At 42.8% G+C, this 19758-nt stretch overlaps 1 protein-coding gene across 1 annotated transcript in view; it reads left to right on the top strand.

The window, feature by feature from the left end:
- Positions 1–19758, top strand: part of LOC126479033 (divergent protein kinase domain 2A) — a gene marked incomplete at its 5' end in the record, with an annotated part of 102039 nt that overhangs the window by 75943 nt on the left and 6338 nt on the right. Inside the window, one exon of the mRNA XM_050103750.1 lies at positions 18490–18694. Within this exon, the coding sequence (XP_049959707.1) occupies positions 18490–18694 (205 nt within the window). The remainder of the gene's footprint in view (positions 1–18489; positions 18695–19758) is intronic.

Genomic DNA, 19758 nt, shown 5'->3' with positions numbered 1-19758 from the left:
ATTTCCTGAATGAATATTTTGATGATCGTGTGATTGCTTTGGGCTATCCGAAACATACAGGAGGCGGCATGGATTGGCCTCCCTATTCGCCAGACATGAACTCCTGTGACTTCTTTCTGTGGGGACACTTGAAAGACCAGGTGTACCGCCAGAATCCAGAAACAACTGAACAGCTGAAGCAGTACATCTCATCTGCATGTGAAGCCATTCCGCCAGACAAGTTGTCAAAGGTTTCGGGTAATTTCATTCAGAGACTACGCCATATTATTGCTACGCATGGTGGATATGTGGAAAATATCGTACTATAGAGTTTCCCAGACCGCAGCGCCATCTGTTGTTGAAAATTGTAACTACTGTAATTTCGAAAGTTTGTCTGCCTGAAAATGTACTGTTGTCCCAAGCATATTGCAACAAACGGTGTATTTCTATCGCTGCTCATTTGGTTTTTATTGCCGTTTGAAATATACCGGTCATTTTTGAAACACCCTGTATAAATCCACAAAAAGGAGTCACATGTATTCAGATCTGGAGAATATGGCAGCCAATCGAGGCCCATGCCAGTGGCCTCTGGGTACCCCAGAGCCAGAATGTGGTCTCAAAAGTGTTCCTCCAGGACATCAAATACTCTCCTGCTTCAATGGGATCAAGCGCTGTCTTGCATGAACCACATCTGGTGGGAATCAGGGCCACTTTGGATAATGGGGATGAAATCATTTTCCAAAACCTTCACATACCTTTCAGTTGTCAACGTGCCATCAAGGTTTATTGCACAGATTATTCTGTGACTGGGCATTGCACACTACACAGTCACCTGTTGAGGGTGAAGAGACTTCTTTATCATGAAATGTGGATTCTCAGATCCCCAAATGAGCCAGTTTTGCGTATTGACAAACTCATCCAAATGAAAGTGGGTTTTGTTGCTAAACTGAACCATATTCAAATCAAAGTACTGTTCATCAGTTCTGTGAACAGTAGTGTTGGTGAGACACAACCTCTGTTCCATGGCCATGGGACTGAATGGCTGATGGGTTTGAATTTTGTATGGGTAGAGATGCGGATCTTCAATGGCAATTTGTTGCAGTGTCTCCCAGTTGATTTACACCAGTTGTGCAGCTCATCTTATCAATTTCTTGGGGCCAGTTTGAAACACAGCATGTGTCTTCTTGATGTTTCCAGGCATTTTCACCGTCTTTGGATGACCAACACATTCATCACAAACACTACCCATTCTCTCAAACTTGCAAATGAAATTCTTGATTGTTAGCACATTTGTACCAATTGCCTTCAGCTTGAACTCACTCACAAAATTCCTCTTAGCCACAGTTGGACTGTTATTGCTCACATAGTAGGTCTTCATAAGACATACATTCTCAGCTGAGCTGTGCCATGACATTATCACGTGCAAATGGCTGACAACAACAAGGTGCGTGTGCATGTGCAGACTAATTCTGAGCATGTCCCATGGCCAACCATGCAGTTCGAACATCCTAACACAAACTGTTCAGAAGTTATGACGCTTTTATTTCATATAGTTCAATAATTGCCATGCTTTATCAAAGTGGATCAGATGTTTCAGTAGTGGTTAGAATGAAGTGAAGGCAGGAAATAATATTATACAGCAATATATTCTCCAATCAGATTGTGATACAAGTGCATGGTGCTGTTAACAAGCATTTACAGTTTAGGGAAAGAATTCATTGCAGAGTTCTTGCCATACACATAAAGCAAATCAGTTATACCACAAAGTAAATGATGTACTGCATTTTCAAACAGCAGCTTTCCTAAGGCTTCAGACTAACAAAATTTATCTGGAACCAGGCACCTGCTTCACTTATCCCTCCAGCCATAAGAAGGAATAAACAGCGGCAGTCACAAGATACTGGGTAAAGGTACTAGAAAACTATTGACAATTTGACAGATTACGACTATATACCAGACAATGACTCAGGTTTATATATTTACCTTTGATAGCAGTCACTCCCCATTCTTTGAAAGTATCTATTCCTACAGCAGAAGTTGGAAACTGTAGGAATGAATGCTAGCAGATTGATATCACAAAGTTGTGAGGAATGCTTAGATGAGTCAGTTGATGAGGCATTACCTGTGAATGCAAAGATTCTCGTGAAATCTCTGCCTGATACACAAATTGATCTGTAAGAGGGCTTAATATCAGCAAACATTATATTATGAGAGAAGTTTTAATACAACATTATTGTGATTTCATACTTTTTGAACTGATTGTATTGTGATTCTTCAGTTTCTCCTGGCGTATTTGTCTCTCGAACAGTCCACGGGTATACTGCCGGTTCATAGTGTCCAACGGGCACAATATTTCGGCAATCAGACATGTTGCCATCATCAGGTGCACTGACGAACTGAGCTCCTGAGGGTGGGGAGCTGATTTAAATCCCCTCTCCCCGCGGGCCGCTCTCTCTGCTGTCCACGCCCGCGCCTGTGTGCCAGCGGTCGTGAAGACGCGGGCATTGAAATCTGTCATAGCGTCGATGTGCTTGCTACATCCGCCCTGGTTGCCAGTTCGTACTTCTTGCTGAGAGTCTTCTTAATTAAATTCAATGCTGGGTCCCGAGCGTTGCTGAGATTGTAGCCGCAATCTCAGTTGTATTTTTGTTGCAATGCAGATACACATTATGTGCCACCCAAATAATGACACACTGTATAATTTTTTAACAAAAATTTTAATTGCAAAATTAAAAAAAGCATTTTTCCATCATTAATTCACTTCTTTAATCCTTGTATTTAACCTCATTTGACTTGAATCAGTGTTCAGCAATATTATAGGCTTACTGAGAAATTCACTGAGCAGTTGCTGGTTATAGTGGGTGATATGCCAGACAACAAAGCTCTCTGTATGCAGAAATATAGTTTTCTTTTAGAATCACTGCAATGAAACAGCTGTGATCAGAGTACATATGTAACGGATGCATCACTTTACTTTGTCTCCATTTGTCATGTTTCATAATCTGATTCTACACATAAATGGTAACTTTATGGTCTACAGTGTGTATTTAATGCCTCCCCAACATTGCTATTCATTCCTTCTTTAATTCATACCTGCATGACACTATTTCATAGCTTTTTTGTTAAAGCAGTGCCATAATTATCACTTGTGAGGACATATGAATTTTCGTCTGGCTCACTTCCGCACCATTTCACTGGAATTACCCATTCTTAACAACATTGTATCATAGAATAAAATGTTACCGCCCCAAGATTCTGCATTCTTACACAACTTGTATCATAGATTATAAGGGAAGGAAGAAAGGAAGATTAGAGTTTGAAAACCCATTGATGATGAAGTCATTAGAGATGAGCATAGACATTGTTAACGACTACACACCACTGGTTCCCAACCTGAGAGTAATTATCCACTGTAGGGTAAAATTAAGTGTTCTGAGGGATTAAAAAAAGGGAGTTTGGTTGTGTTTTGATCATGAAAGTGTACTTGTTTTTAAAGATTTTTGCTATCACTGTTTCATAATGCTGTAATAGTGTTTATATAAGTTGTAATAACTAAACATGGAAATTCCAGGATGGAATAATGACACTGTTGTGAAAAAGATAGAGTGCTACTCACCATATGGTGGAGATGTTGCGTCACAGACAGGCACAACAAAAAGAAGCTAAACAAGTAAGCTTTCAGCCAAAAGGCCATATTCTGAATTAGACAACACACACACACACACACACACACACACACACACACACACACACACACACATGTATATAGTTGCATCTCACACTTACATAACCACTGTCTCTGGCAGCCGAGGCCAGACCTGCGCATGATGAGAGAAGCAGTTTTGGCGAAGAGGATAAGGAGGATGCTGGGTTGGGGGGGAGAGAGGGATAGCAGGGTAGGGATGGAGAACAGTAAAGTGCTGCTTGTGGGAGCATACAGAGATGAGGTGTACGGGAGTTAGGGCAGCTAGGTGCAGTCATGAGGTTAGATAGAGGGTGGGGTTTGAGGGGGGGGGGGAGTGGAAAAGGAGAGAAGTAAAAAGACTGTGCATTAGTGGAATAGAAGGCTGTGTAGTCCTGGAATGGGAGCAGGGAATGGGATAGTTGGGTGAAGGACAATGACAATGTAGGTTGAGACTAGGAGGTTTACTGGAGTGTAGGATATGTTGCAGGGAGAGTTCCCACCTGCACAATTCGGAAAAGCTGGTGTTGGTAGGAAGGATCCAGAAATGAAGAATGTTACGTTGAGCTGTGTGCTCAGCAACTGGGAGGTCCAGCTATTTCTTGGCTACAGTTTGTCAGTGATCATTCATGTGGGCAGACAGTTTGTTGGTTGTCATGCCCACATAGATTGCAGCACAATGGTTGCAGCTTAGCTTGTAGATCACATGACTGGTTTCACAAATAGCCCTGCCTTTGATGGGATAGGTGATGCTTGTGACAGGACTGCAGTAGATAGTGGTGGAAGATACGTGGGACAGGTCTATTACAGGGGTATGAGCCATGAGGCAAAGGAGTTGGGCAGGATATTCTGTAGTTCAGTGGGTGGCGGAATACCCCTGTGTAGGGGGGAAGAAGTATAATGGGTAGGACATTCTTCATTTCAGGGTCCAAAAAGAGATAGTCAAAACCCTGGCAGAGAATGTGGTTCATTTACTCCAGTGCTGGGTTACTGAGTCATGAGCAGAATGCTATTTTGTGGCTGGACAGTGTCACTTTGGAAGGCGGTGGGTGACTGTAGAGTTAAGGCACAGGAGATTTGCTTCTGTACAAGGTTGGGAGAGTAAGTACAGTCCATGAAAGCCTCAGTGAGAACCTTGGTATATTTCAAGAGGGACTGCATATTGCAACAGATGCGATGGCCACAGGTGGCTAGGCTGTATGGAAAGGACTTCTCGGTATAGGATGAGTGGTACAGTAGCTGTCAAAGAGGAGGCATTGCTGTTGGTTGGTGGGTTTGCTATGAAGGGAGGTAATGATGTAGCCAACTTTGAAGTGGAGATTAGTGTGGAGCGAGGTGGCTTGTTTTGTTGAGGAGGACCGGGTGAAGTGAATGGGGAGAAGGTGTTGAAGTTCTGGAGGAATGTGGATAGGGTGTCCTCACCCTTGAACCAGGTTGCAAAGACGTCATCAATGAATCTGAATCAATTGAGGGGTTAGGATTCTGGATGTATAGGAAGGATTCCTGTCGATGGCCCATGAATAGGTTGGCAAAGGATGATGCCATTCAGGGGCCAATAGCCTTACTTTGAATTTGTTTGTAGACACTGCCTTCAAAGGAGAAGTAATTGTGGGTGAGGATATAGTTGGTCATGGTGACCAGGAAGGAGGTTGTAGGTTTGGAAGCTGTCTGGCATTGGGAAAGGTGGTGTTCAAGAGTGGCAAGACTGTGGGCATTAGGGATGCTAGTGGAAATGGAAATGGTATCAGTGGTGGTGAGCAGGGCACCACGTGGTAAAGGAACACGAACTGCTGAGGGTCAGTGGAAGAAATGATGGGTAGGTTGCGAGTGACAGATTGAAGGTGTTCTTCTACAAGAGCAGAGATTCTCTCAATGTTAGCACATAACCAGCCACAATGAGGCATCCTGGGTGGTTGGGTTATGGACTTAGGAAGCATGTAGAGAGTAGGAGTGCGGGGCGTGGTAGGGGTGAGGAGAGAAAGAGACTCCAGGGAGAGTTTCTGGGATGGACCTAAGGATTTGAGGAGAGACTGCAGAGTCGGTTGCCTACCGCCAGCCTAGCAGGAGAGTTTTAAACTCAGTTTACCTTGGGTCAAAACTGATCTGGTCTTAGTTATCTGCCAGTGAATCAACTGCATAGCACCTTGGGGGTGTGTGATGTCCTTAAAGAACAAGATAAATGGGAAGTCTATGTGGCACAAGTGTGAGCCAGTTGTGACGTAACCATCATGTAGCAAATTTGATCGTGAGTGCAGGTAATTACTAATACTATACGAAGATGGGTGGTGGAATTTCGAGAAAACTTCTCAAGTGGCTTGTGAGCCATACAGTGAAATCAGTCACAAGCCATGTATTATTTGGTTTGGAGGTGGGGCATCTCGTTGCCCGGGACTACGAAAATCGCATAGCCTTGACAGTAGGAAGTGTTAGTGTGGGAGGACAGTGTCAAATATCCGGGGCTGCTAGTGTGTGAGTGTATGTTTGTGTTGTTGGTTGAAAAACACCTCTGCTTAACTCCTATGCCAGGGAAAAGTATAGGGAAGCAGTGCTGTATAGCAGTTCTGCTTAACCCAGGGAAAAGTAGGGAGGGAGCCGTGTTGCTGCAGTTGTATCATGATACTGATTCGACCTCGGATTGGAATTGGTGGATAGCCTAAGGGCAGGCAGGTTGCAGGATGAGTGCTGCTAGAGGAGTGCAGCCACAGGCTGAATGTGACGATAACAGAGAGTTTCCAACTGTCATATTGGAATATAAAAGGTATCCTTCCCCCTCCCTCTGGGGGGAGGCAATGGTGCATAGATAAAAGAGAGAGTGAAAACTGAAGGATTAAACCAATCAGCTGGGCACTCTGTGGGTGCTAACCACAACGTGTAAGTCACACGGCCATGGAGGACAGTGGTACAAAGTAATGGTCCCTGTTGGAACAAATAGATGAGCGACTGAGAGCAATGGTAGTGACCCAGTGCAATGCATAGGTGAGGAAGACATAGGGCGATTACATCTTGTGGGGGTTAAGTACTACATAATTCCCAAAATCCCTGAAGTAACAAGGTGAGCTAAAAAAAAAAAGGGGGGGGGGCAAGAACTAATGCGACATTGTACCATAAAACTTTTATTCATTAGGGTGGAAATCTCTTGCTAACTTTTTAGCAAGATAGCGCGTTACTGCACTTGGGAGATGACGTCACATCATGGTTGCTAATCGTCAACAATCTACTGCTTAGTTCAGTGGGTGCTTCAATTTTGTTACATCATGGATGTGTTTGAATAAACAAATGGGTGTCTCCCACTTCCCAAACACATGGTGGGGCACTGTACCCAAATGGTAGCAGTGTCGATTTCTATGCTCACTCGCAACATCTTTACTTTGACAATAAATTACTTCATAATAAGTCAGGTGAACACCAATGAAACCCGTATTCATCTGGGTGAACTCTTAAATGTGCAACACACACTTGGGGTGCTAAATTCTATTCTTCATTTACTTGGGTGAAACTTAATTACTTCTATCCTACCACAAAATCTATCTTGCTTACCGTTCTACAGCGAGAGGGTAGCGCACTTCTTCTCAACTTCAGGGGCGCATTCAACTCTTCTCTAATCAGTATTTTATATAACTCGGGTGCTGCAGACTCCTCTAAACATACCAGTCCGGCTCTGGGCACGAACGTGGCACATAATAGGATTCCAGAATCGCTAACTCATAAAGTCGCGTATCACGACTGAAGGGGAGTCTTAGGTAATGGAAATGTTGCTGTAGTGCAACATATCTAAAATCCAGGGCTGTGGTGGGCCTTTACCTACCGGAGTCATAAATATAAAATACAAGTGCATATTATACAACACCAATGGCATAAATTATAAAAATTCATGAATGAAATAACACACATGATATAGCAAGGGTGTTGCTGCGCAGCAGAATGATTATGAAATGCTTAAACCTAACATAAAACCATAAGGGGAGAAAAATACAAGGTATTGGTACCAATTATTAATTAGCTATCAACTGGTAACGCATGTGGGCCAGACATCGCTCAACACCACTAATCATACAAAAGGTGCCTAACACTGAGTGGTAAAACACTTTATCAAACTTGATACTTGGTGAGGCTGGTAGTGTTATGAAACTGGCGAGAGGCATAAATGGATAGAGGTGACAGAGGCAGGTTTCAAGTTAGTGCTGAGATTGCAGAGCAGCAGTGCAGGGTGTGGAGGGCTGAGATAGTGGAACAGCTGTGCGGTGCGTGTAACACTGAGGTAGCGGGGCAGCAGCGCATGTCCTCAGTGAGTGACGTCTTGGGGTGTTGTAACGAACCATTTACAAAACGCAGTCCATGTAAATTAGTAACATTAGAAGGGATTTAGTGATTATTGTGAAGAGTATTCCAACTCCTTTCATGAATGAATCGACAAATATGAGTTGAATGGGCCATGATGGGCACATAATGGTGAAGCCATTTACGAATTTGGGAAAGGAACAGGTAGTCGGTTATTAAGGTGTGTCAACTAGATGGGAGGTGGTAAGGTGGTACTATACTTCGGGGGAGGCTCGGAAATGCAAAATGCCACCAAACTAAATGGCGGTGCACAGAAAAACACCCCATAACGGTGCGCTTCGTTATTGCAATGCTTTTCCATTTTGCATTCCATCAGCTGGAGATCGCTTGCTTCTAAACTCCCCTTGGAGTTATAGTCTGATCAGCAGACATGTTAAGAGCTTAGGTGTGCAAATAAATTTATGGGTGGGTTTTCAAGTGGTTGAAGTCACCCGGGCATTGAGATGGAAGAATGTAAGAAATCACAGTTAAAATAGGTATTGCGTAAAAAATATGGGCCTTTCTGTGTTAAGTTGCTGTGCATGGATTGATAGCAAAGATAGTTCTAATGTACATATGATCCCTTTAACAGCGACAGGCAGCAGCAAGTATGGTGCGGGAGAGAGGGGAAGGAGGGAGGGAGGTTGAGTCAGATGGCAACAGCTGGTGTGGCTGGTGGGACGGCGTGGGTTGGGGAGGGACGGAGCGGAGGGGGTAACCGCAGTGTCAGGTGATTGAAATGACTCTGCCTCATGCGAAATGGCCGCTGTACATGCGACTCCCGCTTGACAGCTGACTCTGAAAGATGGAGCGCACATGTTTACAACTTCGCTGTATCAGGGTTCAAATGGGAAAATTACCTAATGCAATCACTTCTTCATACAATATTCTTATTTAGAATTAACTGTATTGGTATTGAACATAGTACTGCTGTCCGACCACTAGGCGTGTCATAACACATAAATAACATAAATAAAAATTACATAAGTAAAATACTGGTTAGAACTAGGAACTAAGTAGCCTAGACCAGCATTGCAGAATAGGCTGGGTGGGTAGAGCTCTGATAATCTCCTTCAGAGAGGGAGGCTAGGGTGACATCTTAGTTATCACAGCATGGGAGCATAAAATACATATTGAATGTGTAGGGTGTTCATCTGCAAAGGAAAATAATAAGGTGGTTACTTGAGACTTGTTACTTTTTCTTTTGGCTGATATAACTGGGAGATAAGAAGTAGTACCTGGGTGTTTAAATCTCAGAGCATATCTAGGGTGAGCTGGGGGTGGTGGAACTTTCCTTTTCTCCACTTCACAGGGGGAAGAGAACCTGCTGTAGGTCCAGCGCTTGTCTTAGAAGGTGGGGGGAGAGGCATAGTTCCTGAATAGGGTTTTAGCCTATCAATATGGATGATCACTTTGCGGTCAGGCAGTTGTAATTCTGCATTAACAGGAGAGGTGTGCTGAATAATTGAATGTGGTCTGTCATGCAGGGGGTTAAGTTTCTTCACTCTTCCTTTCTTTACACAAGGTTTTTTTTTTAGTAAAACCAGATCACCAGGTTTATGAGCGGGAAGAATGGCATTTTTATTGCTTCTTTCTATCTGCTTCCTGGTTGCCTTGCGGTTGTTCCCTTGTACCTTCTTCCAAATGGCCTTAAGGTGGCGAGCTAGCCCCTTAACGGCTGTGTGATCAATTCCTGGAGGTAATTTATCGATCTCAAAGGGGGATTCAACAGGGTGGCCAAAGACTATCTCGTAAGGGGTATGTTCAGTGGCTTCGTGGAAATGGCTATTGTATGCACTTGCCACGTGTGAAATGTATCTTTGCCAGTCACTGTGGGCTGAGTTGAGTAATAGGAAAGCATTTATTTCACAGTGCGATGGACACGTTCAATGTGGCCATTTGCCTGGGGCTGAAAAGGGATGGTTCTCCATATTTTAATTCTCAGCAATTTGCAAACTTGGACAAATAAGGCGGACATAAAATTGGTTCCTTGATTGGTTACAATGGCTTCAGGGCTACCGAGAGCAAGGACAAAATTATCTACAAAAGCTCGTACTATAGTTTCAGCTGACATGTCAGTGATGGGTATCAAAATAAGATATTGGGAAAAGTAATCTATAATAGATAGAATATATTTACTTCCTTGTGTACTTACGGAAAGTGGCCCAACTACGTCCAAAGCTACAAACTGAATGGGTTTTGATGCTCAGGAAGAGGTTGTAAGGGAATTTTGATTGGTGGGGGTGGTGCTCTTTGGGCACATGGTAGGCTGTTTTTTATATACTTGACAACATCTCACCATCTGTTGTCCCACCAATAATTCATGGACATGCGGGCATTTGTGGCTCTTCATCCACTATGGCAAGCTTGGATGCTCTTGTGGCACTGGGCTATAATTATTGATTGCAAGTCTTTAGATATTACTATACGCTTACCCGGGGGGAGGGGAGGGGGGGGGGGGGGGGGGTTGCGGTATAGAATTCCATCCTCTGTAACAAAATCTGGATGGGAGCGATACTGGCAGCATTTTCATTCATTTTCCAAGGAGTTTTTTAATTCCTCAATTAGCACACCATCTGTTTGATCTACTCTCACTTTTCTATTAAGGGTGTCAGTGTTCTGGTGCAACCTTCCAGCTTTTTGTTGCACTTGGTAGTCATACTCACTCAGTTTCAGGGCAGGGCCCAGTGGGTGAGACGGCTGCTAGGGTCTTTTAAACTTAATAGCCACTGAAGTGCTGCATGAACTGTTACTATTGTAGATTTTCTCACATAAAGATAACATCTAAAGTAGTTAACTCCAAACATTGACATCAGTAACTCTTTCTTCGTAGTGCTGTAATTAATTTCTGCCTGGTTCAGCTGACGGGATGTGTAACCAATTGGTCTTTCCTCATGGTCTAATAATATGGCCTAGTTACTGTACTTGACTCTCAGCAAAGGAACATTTCTCTGTCTTCAAACTTAGATTAGCACTTCTTAGTCTAGACAAAACATTTCTTAACCCGGTAACATGCTCATCTATGGTCCTGGAAAAAACAATGATATCATCTAGATAAACTATGTACATTGTAGGTTTCAATCCTCTTAACAGTAAGTTGGCAAATTGTTGGAAAGTGGCTGGTGCGTTGTGCATCTCTGGTGGGAATTTCATGGTAAACAAGGTCAGTAGCCAGCAAATAACACCTTTCCTCAAATAACCAGGAGTGTTCTTGCAAGACGGAGTGCAATTTGTTTTTGTCAGCCACAGGCAGATGAGCTAACTTATCCTTAAATTTGTCTTTGAGCATGGGAGCAATATGACATATGTTACATTCTGGAAGTCGGTGTTTTTGGTTAGATTTTGACTTCTCTTGTACGGGGTTGTTTTCTTCAATCTCATGGTTGCTAGCTGTAATGTTACCACTATGAATTTCTACCTTCTTCATTCCAAAATTATCCAAACAGACAGGAATATAAAATTTCTTCCCCTGCACTTCTGCTGTTGTTAAACCGCATTTTACACTGACCTTTAGTCTGTTAAGGACATCGTTTTGATGGAGAGGATCCACCAATACGGCTGTTCTCGGCAGTTCGCGGGATTTGACACCAAGCCAGAGAATGCGTCCCATGCCACTGCTGATTCTAACAGAGGTAGTTGTATGTAATGCCCATCTCTGCGCAGAAGGAACCTGTGGAAGCAGCCGCATTTCACAAGTACCTTGCGACGGAATGTCGTGGGAGCTGCTAAAATGGTGGGTTTGCTCACCAAGACAAACGGTTTGTGTTCTGTAATTTACTACACTCTGATAGTGGTGGAGGAAATCACTCCCCAGGATGACACTGAAATCTTGCCTTCATTTTTGAATTATATCCATGTCAAAAGGGTAGTGACTGGTTCCGATTTTCAACTTAACTTGGCGATACCCAGCGGGTATGATTATATCATCGCTCAGACTGTTAATGTGGTGATGTGGTGGTTTTAACAATTGTCTATCCCCGTGTCCTATGAATAACACACTAGTTTGTGCTCCCGTGTCAATAAGCACTCTTACCTTCTTTCACCGAACTTTATGATTTAGGAGGATACTTGCCACCTCATTTACGGCACTGTGGCGGACACGATGCATAAATTTTGCGGGGGGCATGGTCTGGCGGCATGACTTGCCTCTCAACTGTTTCCTGGTTGTCTTTGGGGTCTGGGTGGATTTTTGGTGAATTGCTCCCTCTGCTGGTTGTATGAGGGGTCCCCGTTTCGCGGATTCTGCGAGCAGTTTTTACTCATATGCCCTTGGACACGGCTGTTCGTCCAGGTGCGCATAATTGGCTATAAAATGTACTACCTCCTCCAGCAACATCGCGAGTCATGTGGCATCATGCAATGAGGTGCGTGAGACTATTTTGACCTCCCCTCAACAAACAGGTTGATTCCACATATAAATATGTCAATCGAGCGGGTTTCCGCTTGCTCGATTAACACCTCGTTATGGATGGGATCCGAACCCAGCATGTAAGTGTGGCAAGCCACAGCGCGGATTCGGTCAGCAAATGCCTCTACATCATCCCTTTGCTTCTGGTGGAGGGTGGATAACTTGTCCCTATAATAGCTGGCGTCACGTCTGTCAGAATCTCTCTCTTTCAACCCAGCTTCTAACGTGGCAAAGGAGGTAGTGTCCCTAAGGGTGTGAACTGATTTGATGTACGTACGGGCATCACCTGACAGTTTAAAGTGGAGACCCCTTAACAGGAAATCATCTGGCCAAGCACAAGTGCGGCCTACATCTCAGACAGTTTGTAGGAAGGAATTTATTTGCTCATTGGTTTTCCTGGAAAATGTCTGGATAAAGTTGACTGCAGGGAAACTGTTAGCCAAATTTGCAATGTATGGTTGGGGTACAGTGCTACTGGAGGTGCTTGCAGCCGTCATTTGCAGTGCAGCAGGTCATGTTTCTGGGGTACTTGGACTGGCAGACTGGGTTTGAGCCAATTTTTGGCATTCTTCTGTCAATTCTATTTTTCACAATAATAACTTATCTATTTTTGCTTGAAGAGTGCCTACTGGGTCTGGTGTTTCTGTAGGTGTGGAATTCCCCTCACCAGTGGTGGTACCATGCGTGTGAGGCATGAGAACGAAAAAAAGGGCCTATACTTGACATGATGACAGCGTAGCTGGCAACAAGGATGCAACAGCAAGTAGGAATGAAGCGCCGAACTTACAAAAGTTGCAGCGGTGGTGCATTGGACGATGGCAGCAGGAAACGGTGGTGAAGGTGATGTCAGCAGTGTTGATGGCTGGGCGCCATGCCTCAGCTAGTCGGACGGAACATGCAACCATGCTGCGGAGCGGCGTGGAAGGCGGCTTCCCACAGCGTGGCATAGCATTGGACTGCCTGGAGGTGGCAGCAGCGTGGCAGCTGCCTGTGTGGTGTGGCGAGTTGCCTGGCCATGCGGCCTGGTGTTCGCTGCGGCAGCTGTTTGGAAGAAACACTGAAATGGTGGAACACTGCATGGCGAAGCACAAATGCAAGTGCTTGTTATTGTTCAAATGTGTGTGAAATCATATGGGACTTAACTGCTAAGGTCATCAGTCCCTAAGCTTACACACTACTTAACCTAATTATCCTAAGGACAGACACACACACCCATGCCCGAGGGAGGACTCGAACCTCCGCCAGGACCAGCCGCACAGGCTTGTTATTGCACGGCACATCAAATGTGAAATATTACTGTCAGCTTCATTAGGTATGGCTGGTTAAACTTCAAATAAGAGTGCCTAACAGGGAGCAATCTCACTTCCGACACCAGATGTTAATGCGTTAGGATTGGACAGGAGGGAAGAGCAGTAGGCAACCATTGAGGTGTAAAATCAAACATATTTTTAACTGCATGAATGTTTAATGCCATAAAAAGGAAAAGCAGGCTTAGAGGAGCTGCCGAGACTGAATGCTGCCCAAGAGATCATGAGAGGGGAATGTCTGGTTGGGTCAGAAGCTGCCAGCAGAAGAGACCAGACGGCGTGTCTGCTCCCAGCGGCTGACCGCGGTCCCAACCCCACTTGACCACCTTCAAGCTTCCCTATTGGTTGGCCAAATCGAAGACACGCAGTTCGGTAGCATTACCTCATCAGCAACACGTGAATTCAGCTGCTGATGGTTCAACAAGTGAGTTTCAAAGTGGTTATGTTTGGTTCTGGGCAACGTGACTGAGACGCTGCAACTAGGTGCCAGGCAGAAGGCACTGATGAACAAATGAAAAATACAAATCAAATTTTAATACTAATAAATCCATTCAGTAACAGCCCCCACTGTACAATTTTCACCACCAACCCCATCAATGCGACTCAACCAAAGGCCAACATTGAATGTTGCCTGACTCTGTTCACTCTTCCATTTGATCATGATCCACACCTATTGCCCACAAATCACCCCATCTTAACTTTCCAAAATTCCTTAAACTTAAACTATATGGTTAGTAATAACCTATCCTTTTTCATAATATTGTAGTTATAATAATTATATTCTTCCCCAAATCCCTCAACATGCAACCTAACGTTACATCTGAAGTGAGAACCACAATCCACCATCTAAAAACTGATCCCCACCTACCTGCTGACAAAGGCTCCATCACTGTGGTTTTGAATCATGAGGATTAATTGGTGGAAGGACTACACCAGTTGTCAGGTTCGTCCACCCACAAACTCTGCCACAATGATTCCATTCCAGAAATCTTGCAGGATCTCCAATCTCTCATCGACTCCTTAGGCCCATCCCAGAACCTCTCCCTGTAGTCTCTCTCCTCAGCCCTGCCACTCCTTGCACTCCTATCTTCTACATGCTTCATAAAGTCCATAAACCCAACCACCCAACATGCCCCGTTGTAGCTGGCTACTGTGCCCCACTGAGAGAATCTCTGCTCTCATAGACCAACACCTTCAACTTGCAACATATCCACCTGTATAAAAAGACACCAGCCATTTCCTCCAGTGACTCTCCACAGTTCCTATTGCTTTACCACACGGTGCCCAGCTAGTCGCTATTGATGCCACTTCCCATTACACTACTTTCCCAATGCAAATGTACAATCTCCTTCCTGGTCACCATACCAACTGTATCCTCACCCACAATTACTATCTCCTTTGAAGGCATAAACTACAAAAATTCGCTGTAAGGCAATGGGCACTTGCGTGACACCATTGTGTGTCAACCTACCTGTGGGCCATCTAGAGGAATCCTTTCTAAACACCTAGAGTCTCAAATCCCTCTCCTGATTCATGTTCACTGATGACATCATTGTTATTTGGATTGAGAGTGAGGACACATTATCCACATTTCTCCAGAGCCTCAACACTTTCTCCCCCATTTGCTTCACCTGGTCCTCCTCAACACAACACGTGACCTTCCTCGAGGTTGACCTCCACCTCAAAAATGGCTACATCAATACCTCTGTCCATATCAGACCTACCAACTACCAGCAATACCTCCACTTCAACAACTGTCATCCATTCCATACCGAGAAATCCCTTCCTCACAGCCTAGCCACCCATGGCCATCACATCTGTAGTGACAAACAATCCCTCTTGAAATATACCAAGGGTCTCACTGAGGCTTTCACAAACTGTAATTACCTTCCCAACCTTGTACAGAAACAGATCTTCCATGCCTTACCTCTCCAGTCGCCCAGCATCTCCCAAAGACCAATGTCCAGCCCCAGAGGAGCATTCCCCTCATGACTCAGTTCCACCCTGGACTGGAGCAACTGAATCACATTCTTCGCCAGGATTTTGACTACCTCTCATTGTGCCCTGAAATGAGAGATGTACTATCTGCTATCCTTCCCACCCTCGTATTCTGCCTCCCACTATATCCTTGTTCATCCCTACTCAACCCCTCCTCCTAACCCCTTGCCTCAGGGCTCATATGCCTGTGATAGACCTTGATAGACCTGTCCTATACATCCTCCCACCACCACCTACTATAGTCAGGTCTATCCCATCAAAGGCTAGGCTATCTGAGGAACCAGTAATGTGTCACTGTCCTTGACCCACCTATCCCATTCCCTGTTCCCACTCTAGCACCACGCAGCCTTCTATTCCACTAATGCACAGACTTTTTACTTCTCACCTTTCCCACTCTCTCCCTCGCCCCCATACACTCCACCTAACCTCCTGACTGCACCTAGCTGTCCAACCTTCTCCCCATTTTGTCCCTGTATGCTCCCACAAGCAGCACTTCAACACCCCACTCCTACCCTGTCATCTCTCCCCCTCCCCACCCTAACTTCCTCCTGACTCCTCACCACCCAGATTGCTTTTCCCATCACGCACAGCTGCTTGCAGTGAGGCCTTGGCAGCCAGAGACAGTTGTCATATATATGAGAACTGTGTTTGCATGAATGTGTGTGAGTATGTTGTCTAATTCAGAAGAAAGCCTTTTGGCTGAGAGCTTACTTGTTTTGCATCTTTCTGTTGTTCTTGTCTGCGACTCAACATCTCCCCCATATGGTTAGTAGCAATCTATCCTTTTTCATAATATTGTAATTATGATGAGTACATTTTTCGAATACAAGTATAACTTGTGGCACAATGTGGTGAAGGTTACTGCTTGAGAAATGAATGTAAGAACATCATGTTCCTCACATAGTCCACCCACTACACACATACTTTGTATGAAGCATCTATGGCAGTAAAATAGAAACATATATGTCACATCTCCTGAAAATACCTTCTCTAAATTGTAGGTAGTTCCGCCAGTAAACCAGAAGTTACTTCATTATTCACTTCACAACAAATAAACAAACTAATTGACTGTACAGCACATGATTACTACATTGCTGTAGCATCTATATTGTATTGTTATTATGATGAGCATTGGCAATGCTTGGGCACAGTTCAAAAGTAAGGAGTCCAGCAACAAGTGTTCTATAAAGAATATGTATAGTATGCACATTTTAACTGGGTTGATTTTAAGTGGAGGTGCAGAGTGTGGATGAAGCAAGTGTCACTAGGGAGATGAGTGGTGCAAAGGACACATGTTTTGTAACAAGTGTCTGTCCTCAGTGTGGATAGTTATCTCTCTTTTCTGAGATGGATAGGTAGCACTTGTTATGTCCTGAGTATTGCTTCATAATTCTACAAATAATGGTTGTTAGAAATGAGTGGTTTCAATTGTTACATTGATTCAGTAGACTGTGGTTTAATAAAATACTACAAAAAGTAAGTATCACTTACCTTTCGTATTTTAAAAATAATAATGTGCAAAGAAAATTCTTATTTATTCTAAAGATTAATTGGGTAATGATGTTGATGATGTTAGGGCAGTGGGGGGGCTATTATCTAATATCTGATTGCACTTAGGGTTAATGATCTCAGAAAGTTTGGGAACCACTGCTGTGTATAAACAGTAGACAGCTGTTAGGAAAGGTAATGCTGTATTCATGTTGCAGTTTATATGTTCACTTACAGTGTAGCTGTCTTATGTCACCTAACAAATAGGGAATGCACATTTTTTTGTAGTTGTGTTGCTGTAGCTTTCTATATTATTCAGGTTACTGACAGGATTTAAGAATGGAAATGACAGCTGGGAATTCGGATGTGTATCTGTTAACTATAGTGCTTACTTCTTGTCACTGTCAGTCAGATGGGACACAAGTTACTATGGGTCATCATAACAAAATCAATCAGTGGAAAATCCTGGATGGAATTTAACAATTTATGAAAAGGGTAGTTGCTATTTACCATATAGTGAAGGTGCCTGAGTCACAGATAGACACAATGAAAAGACTTTTGGGAAGTGAGCTTTTGGCCAACAACACCTGTTGTTTCAAAGTATAGACACATGAAATTTTGTCATATTTTGCAGCTTTTTCTCTTTGCTTTCATTGCCATTGCTGCAAATTTTGCAAGAACTGATAAAGTTTTCATTCTACATAAATGAGTATGATGTCAGTGTCTGTCGTTAGTAATCAGGCATTCCACAGCAGCCTTACTGAATAAATATTTGTGAATTAGATGTGTTACGTTCTTATGGAAATCATTAAAAGGAAATGTCAAAAGAAACCACCAACATAATACAGAGTTTATTTTGTATTAATGCATGTACTGCTTGTATATTTGTTATTCATAACTCTCATTGTTTATACCTATCAAGTTGATGTTTCTTTTCAGCTACAGCTCTGTCAGCAGATTCTCTGTATAGTGCACAGGGGATTTGTAACTTGAAATAAAAATATTGCCTTGTTAATCATAAATTGGGTGCAACGTATTTATATATTAATCATAAATTATTGACATGTATATTTCTCTTTCTTTGAACTATTTCACACATGTTTGCTCACTTTCTCTTTTTCCATTTTCATTTTTTACATTATGAGATGTACGATATGACTCTTTTCATTGACACACATTTGTAATGGTTGGAATGTTATGTCTGTACAGCATATTGTTGGCATAAGAAATGCAAACTGTTGACTTTAATTTTAAACTGAGTAATTATGTTCTTAATTTCCATGCCTATTACTTGCTTTGTTTGTTCACAGCATTTGCTATCACCAAAAGCAGTGCCTGGTATAATGCCAGGAGGACTTCTCCACAGCACTCCACATCTTGTGTTAGAGAATTATCCAGACCTCCCATTGATTCTGACTCAGTGTGGAGAATCAGCAGCACCATTTGGGAGATTTAAAGCAGCAAATCAACTGTTGCATCTACTTGCTAACATTACAGAAACTCACAAAACTATAAGTTAGTATCTACATTGATTTATACACTGTCAATTTTTTGCTTGCTGACTGGATCTGTGATACATTATGACTAAATGGTACTGTTAATGAATTAGTTACATTGTGCACAGTGGTTTTGTAGATGAATGGATAAGATAATGAATATTTTATAAAAGAATTGTTTCATTGCAGAGAAATGCAGGTGCGGAAAGTTACTATTACTTGCTGCCAGAAATCATATCTAAAAATTATTCTAATCATCTATACAGTCAAATAATGACAGCAACTTTGACATTTACGGTCTAGACAAAAAAATTGACATAAAAAAGAGCTCAATATATTGTAGTGATCTTATAATCTGATTAGATCGAAGGAAACATTTTGAAAGAACTATACTGTGAAAAAGACCTAACGTAATCCTTGTGATGTTTGGAAGAATGTGTACTGGTGCAGTGAAGCAGTAACTGAATCCTCACATGATAATCAGAACCAATGCTTGATTTGTGATGGCATGCATCGATACTCCATACTGGTGCCTCTGATGAAGGAAAATTAAAAATGCAGGTTTTGAGATGTGGTACAATAGAACTTTTGCTGTGGTTGAAGCAATGTGTAGCAAATGTTGTATTCACAATTTAAAATGCTCAGAAAAGCATTAAAATAATGTTTTAAGAAATATAAGTTCCAAAAACACCCCTGGAATGTTGCAATATCCGAACTACTTCAGTTTTCAAATCAAGCACAGATTGGTACCATAAACTTTCAAAATACGACAGTTAAATCAAAACCTTTTATTTCACTGAACACTTATTTCTGACCACAAATGATGAACACACACACGTGCCATTCCCTTTCTCATCTACTTATCACTCTGGTTACTTTTATGACTTCAAGCACTCACCCTACTTCACTTGATTCACTAGCTTCCACTCAACCCTCAACACAACCCAAAGAGCTCCAAAAGACATAGACATCTTACTGTTGTAACCATATAATTAACACCACAGATGACCAGGATTAGCAATGTTTGAATAAAAATAGTGTTTGCACTTAAACGCAGTTACATCAAAATAATTCCTTTAAGGA

Source organism: Schistocerca serialis, chromosome 1, assembly GCF_023864345.2.
Source record: "Schistocerca serialis cubense isolate TAMUIC-IGC-003099 chromosome 1, iqSchSeri2.2, whole genome shotgun sequence".
Lineage (NCBI taxonomy): Eukaryota > Metazoa > Arthropoda > Insecta > Orthoptera > Acrididae > Schistocerca > Schistocerca serialis.
Note: the sequence above shows the minus strand (reverse complement) of the source record. Positions and strands in the feature narration are given on the sequence as shown.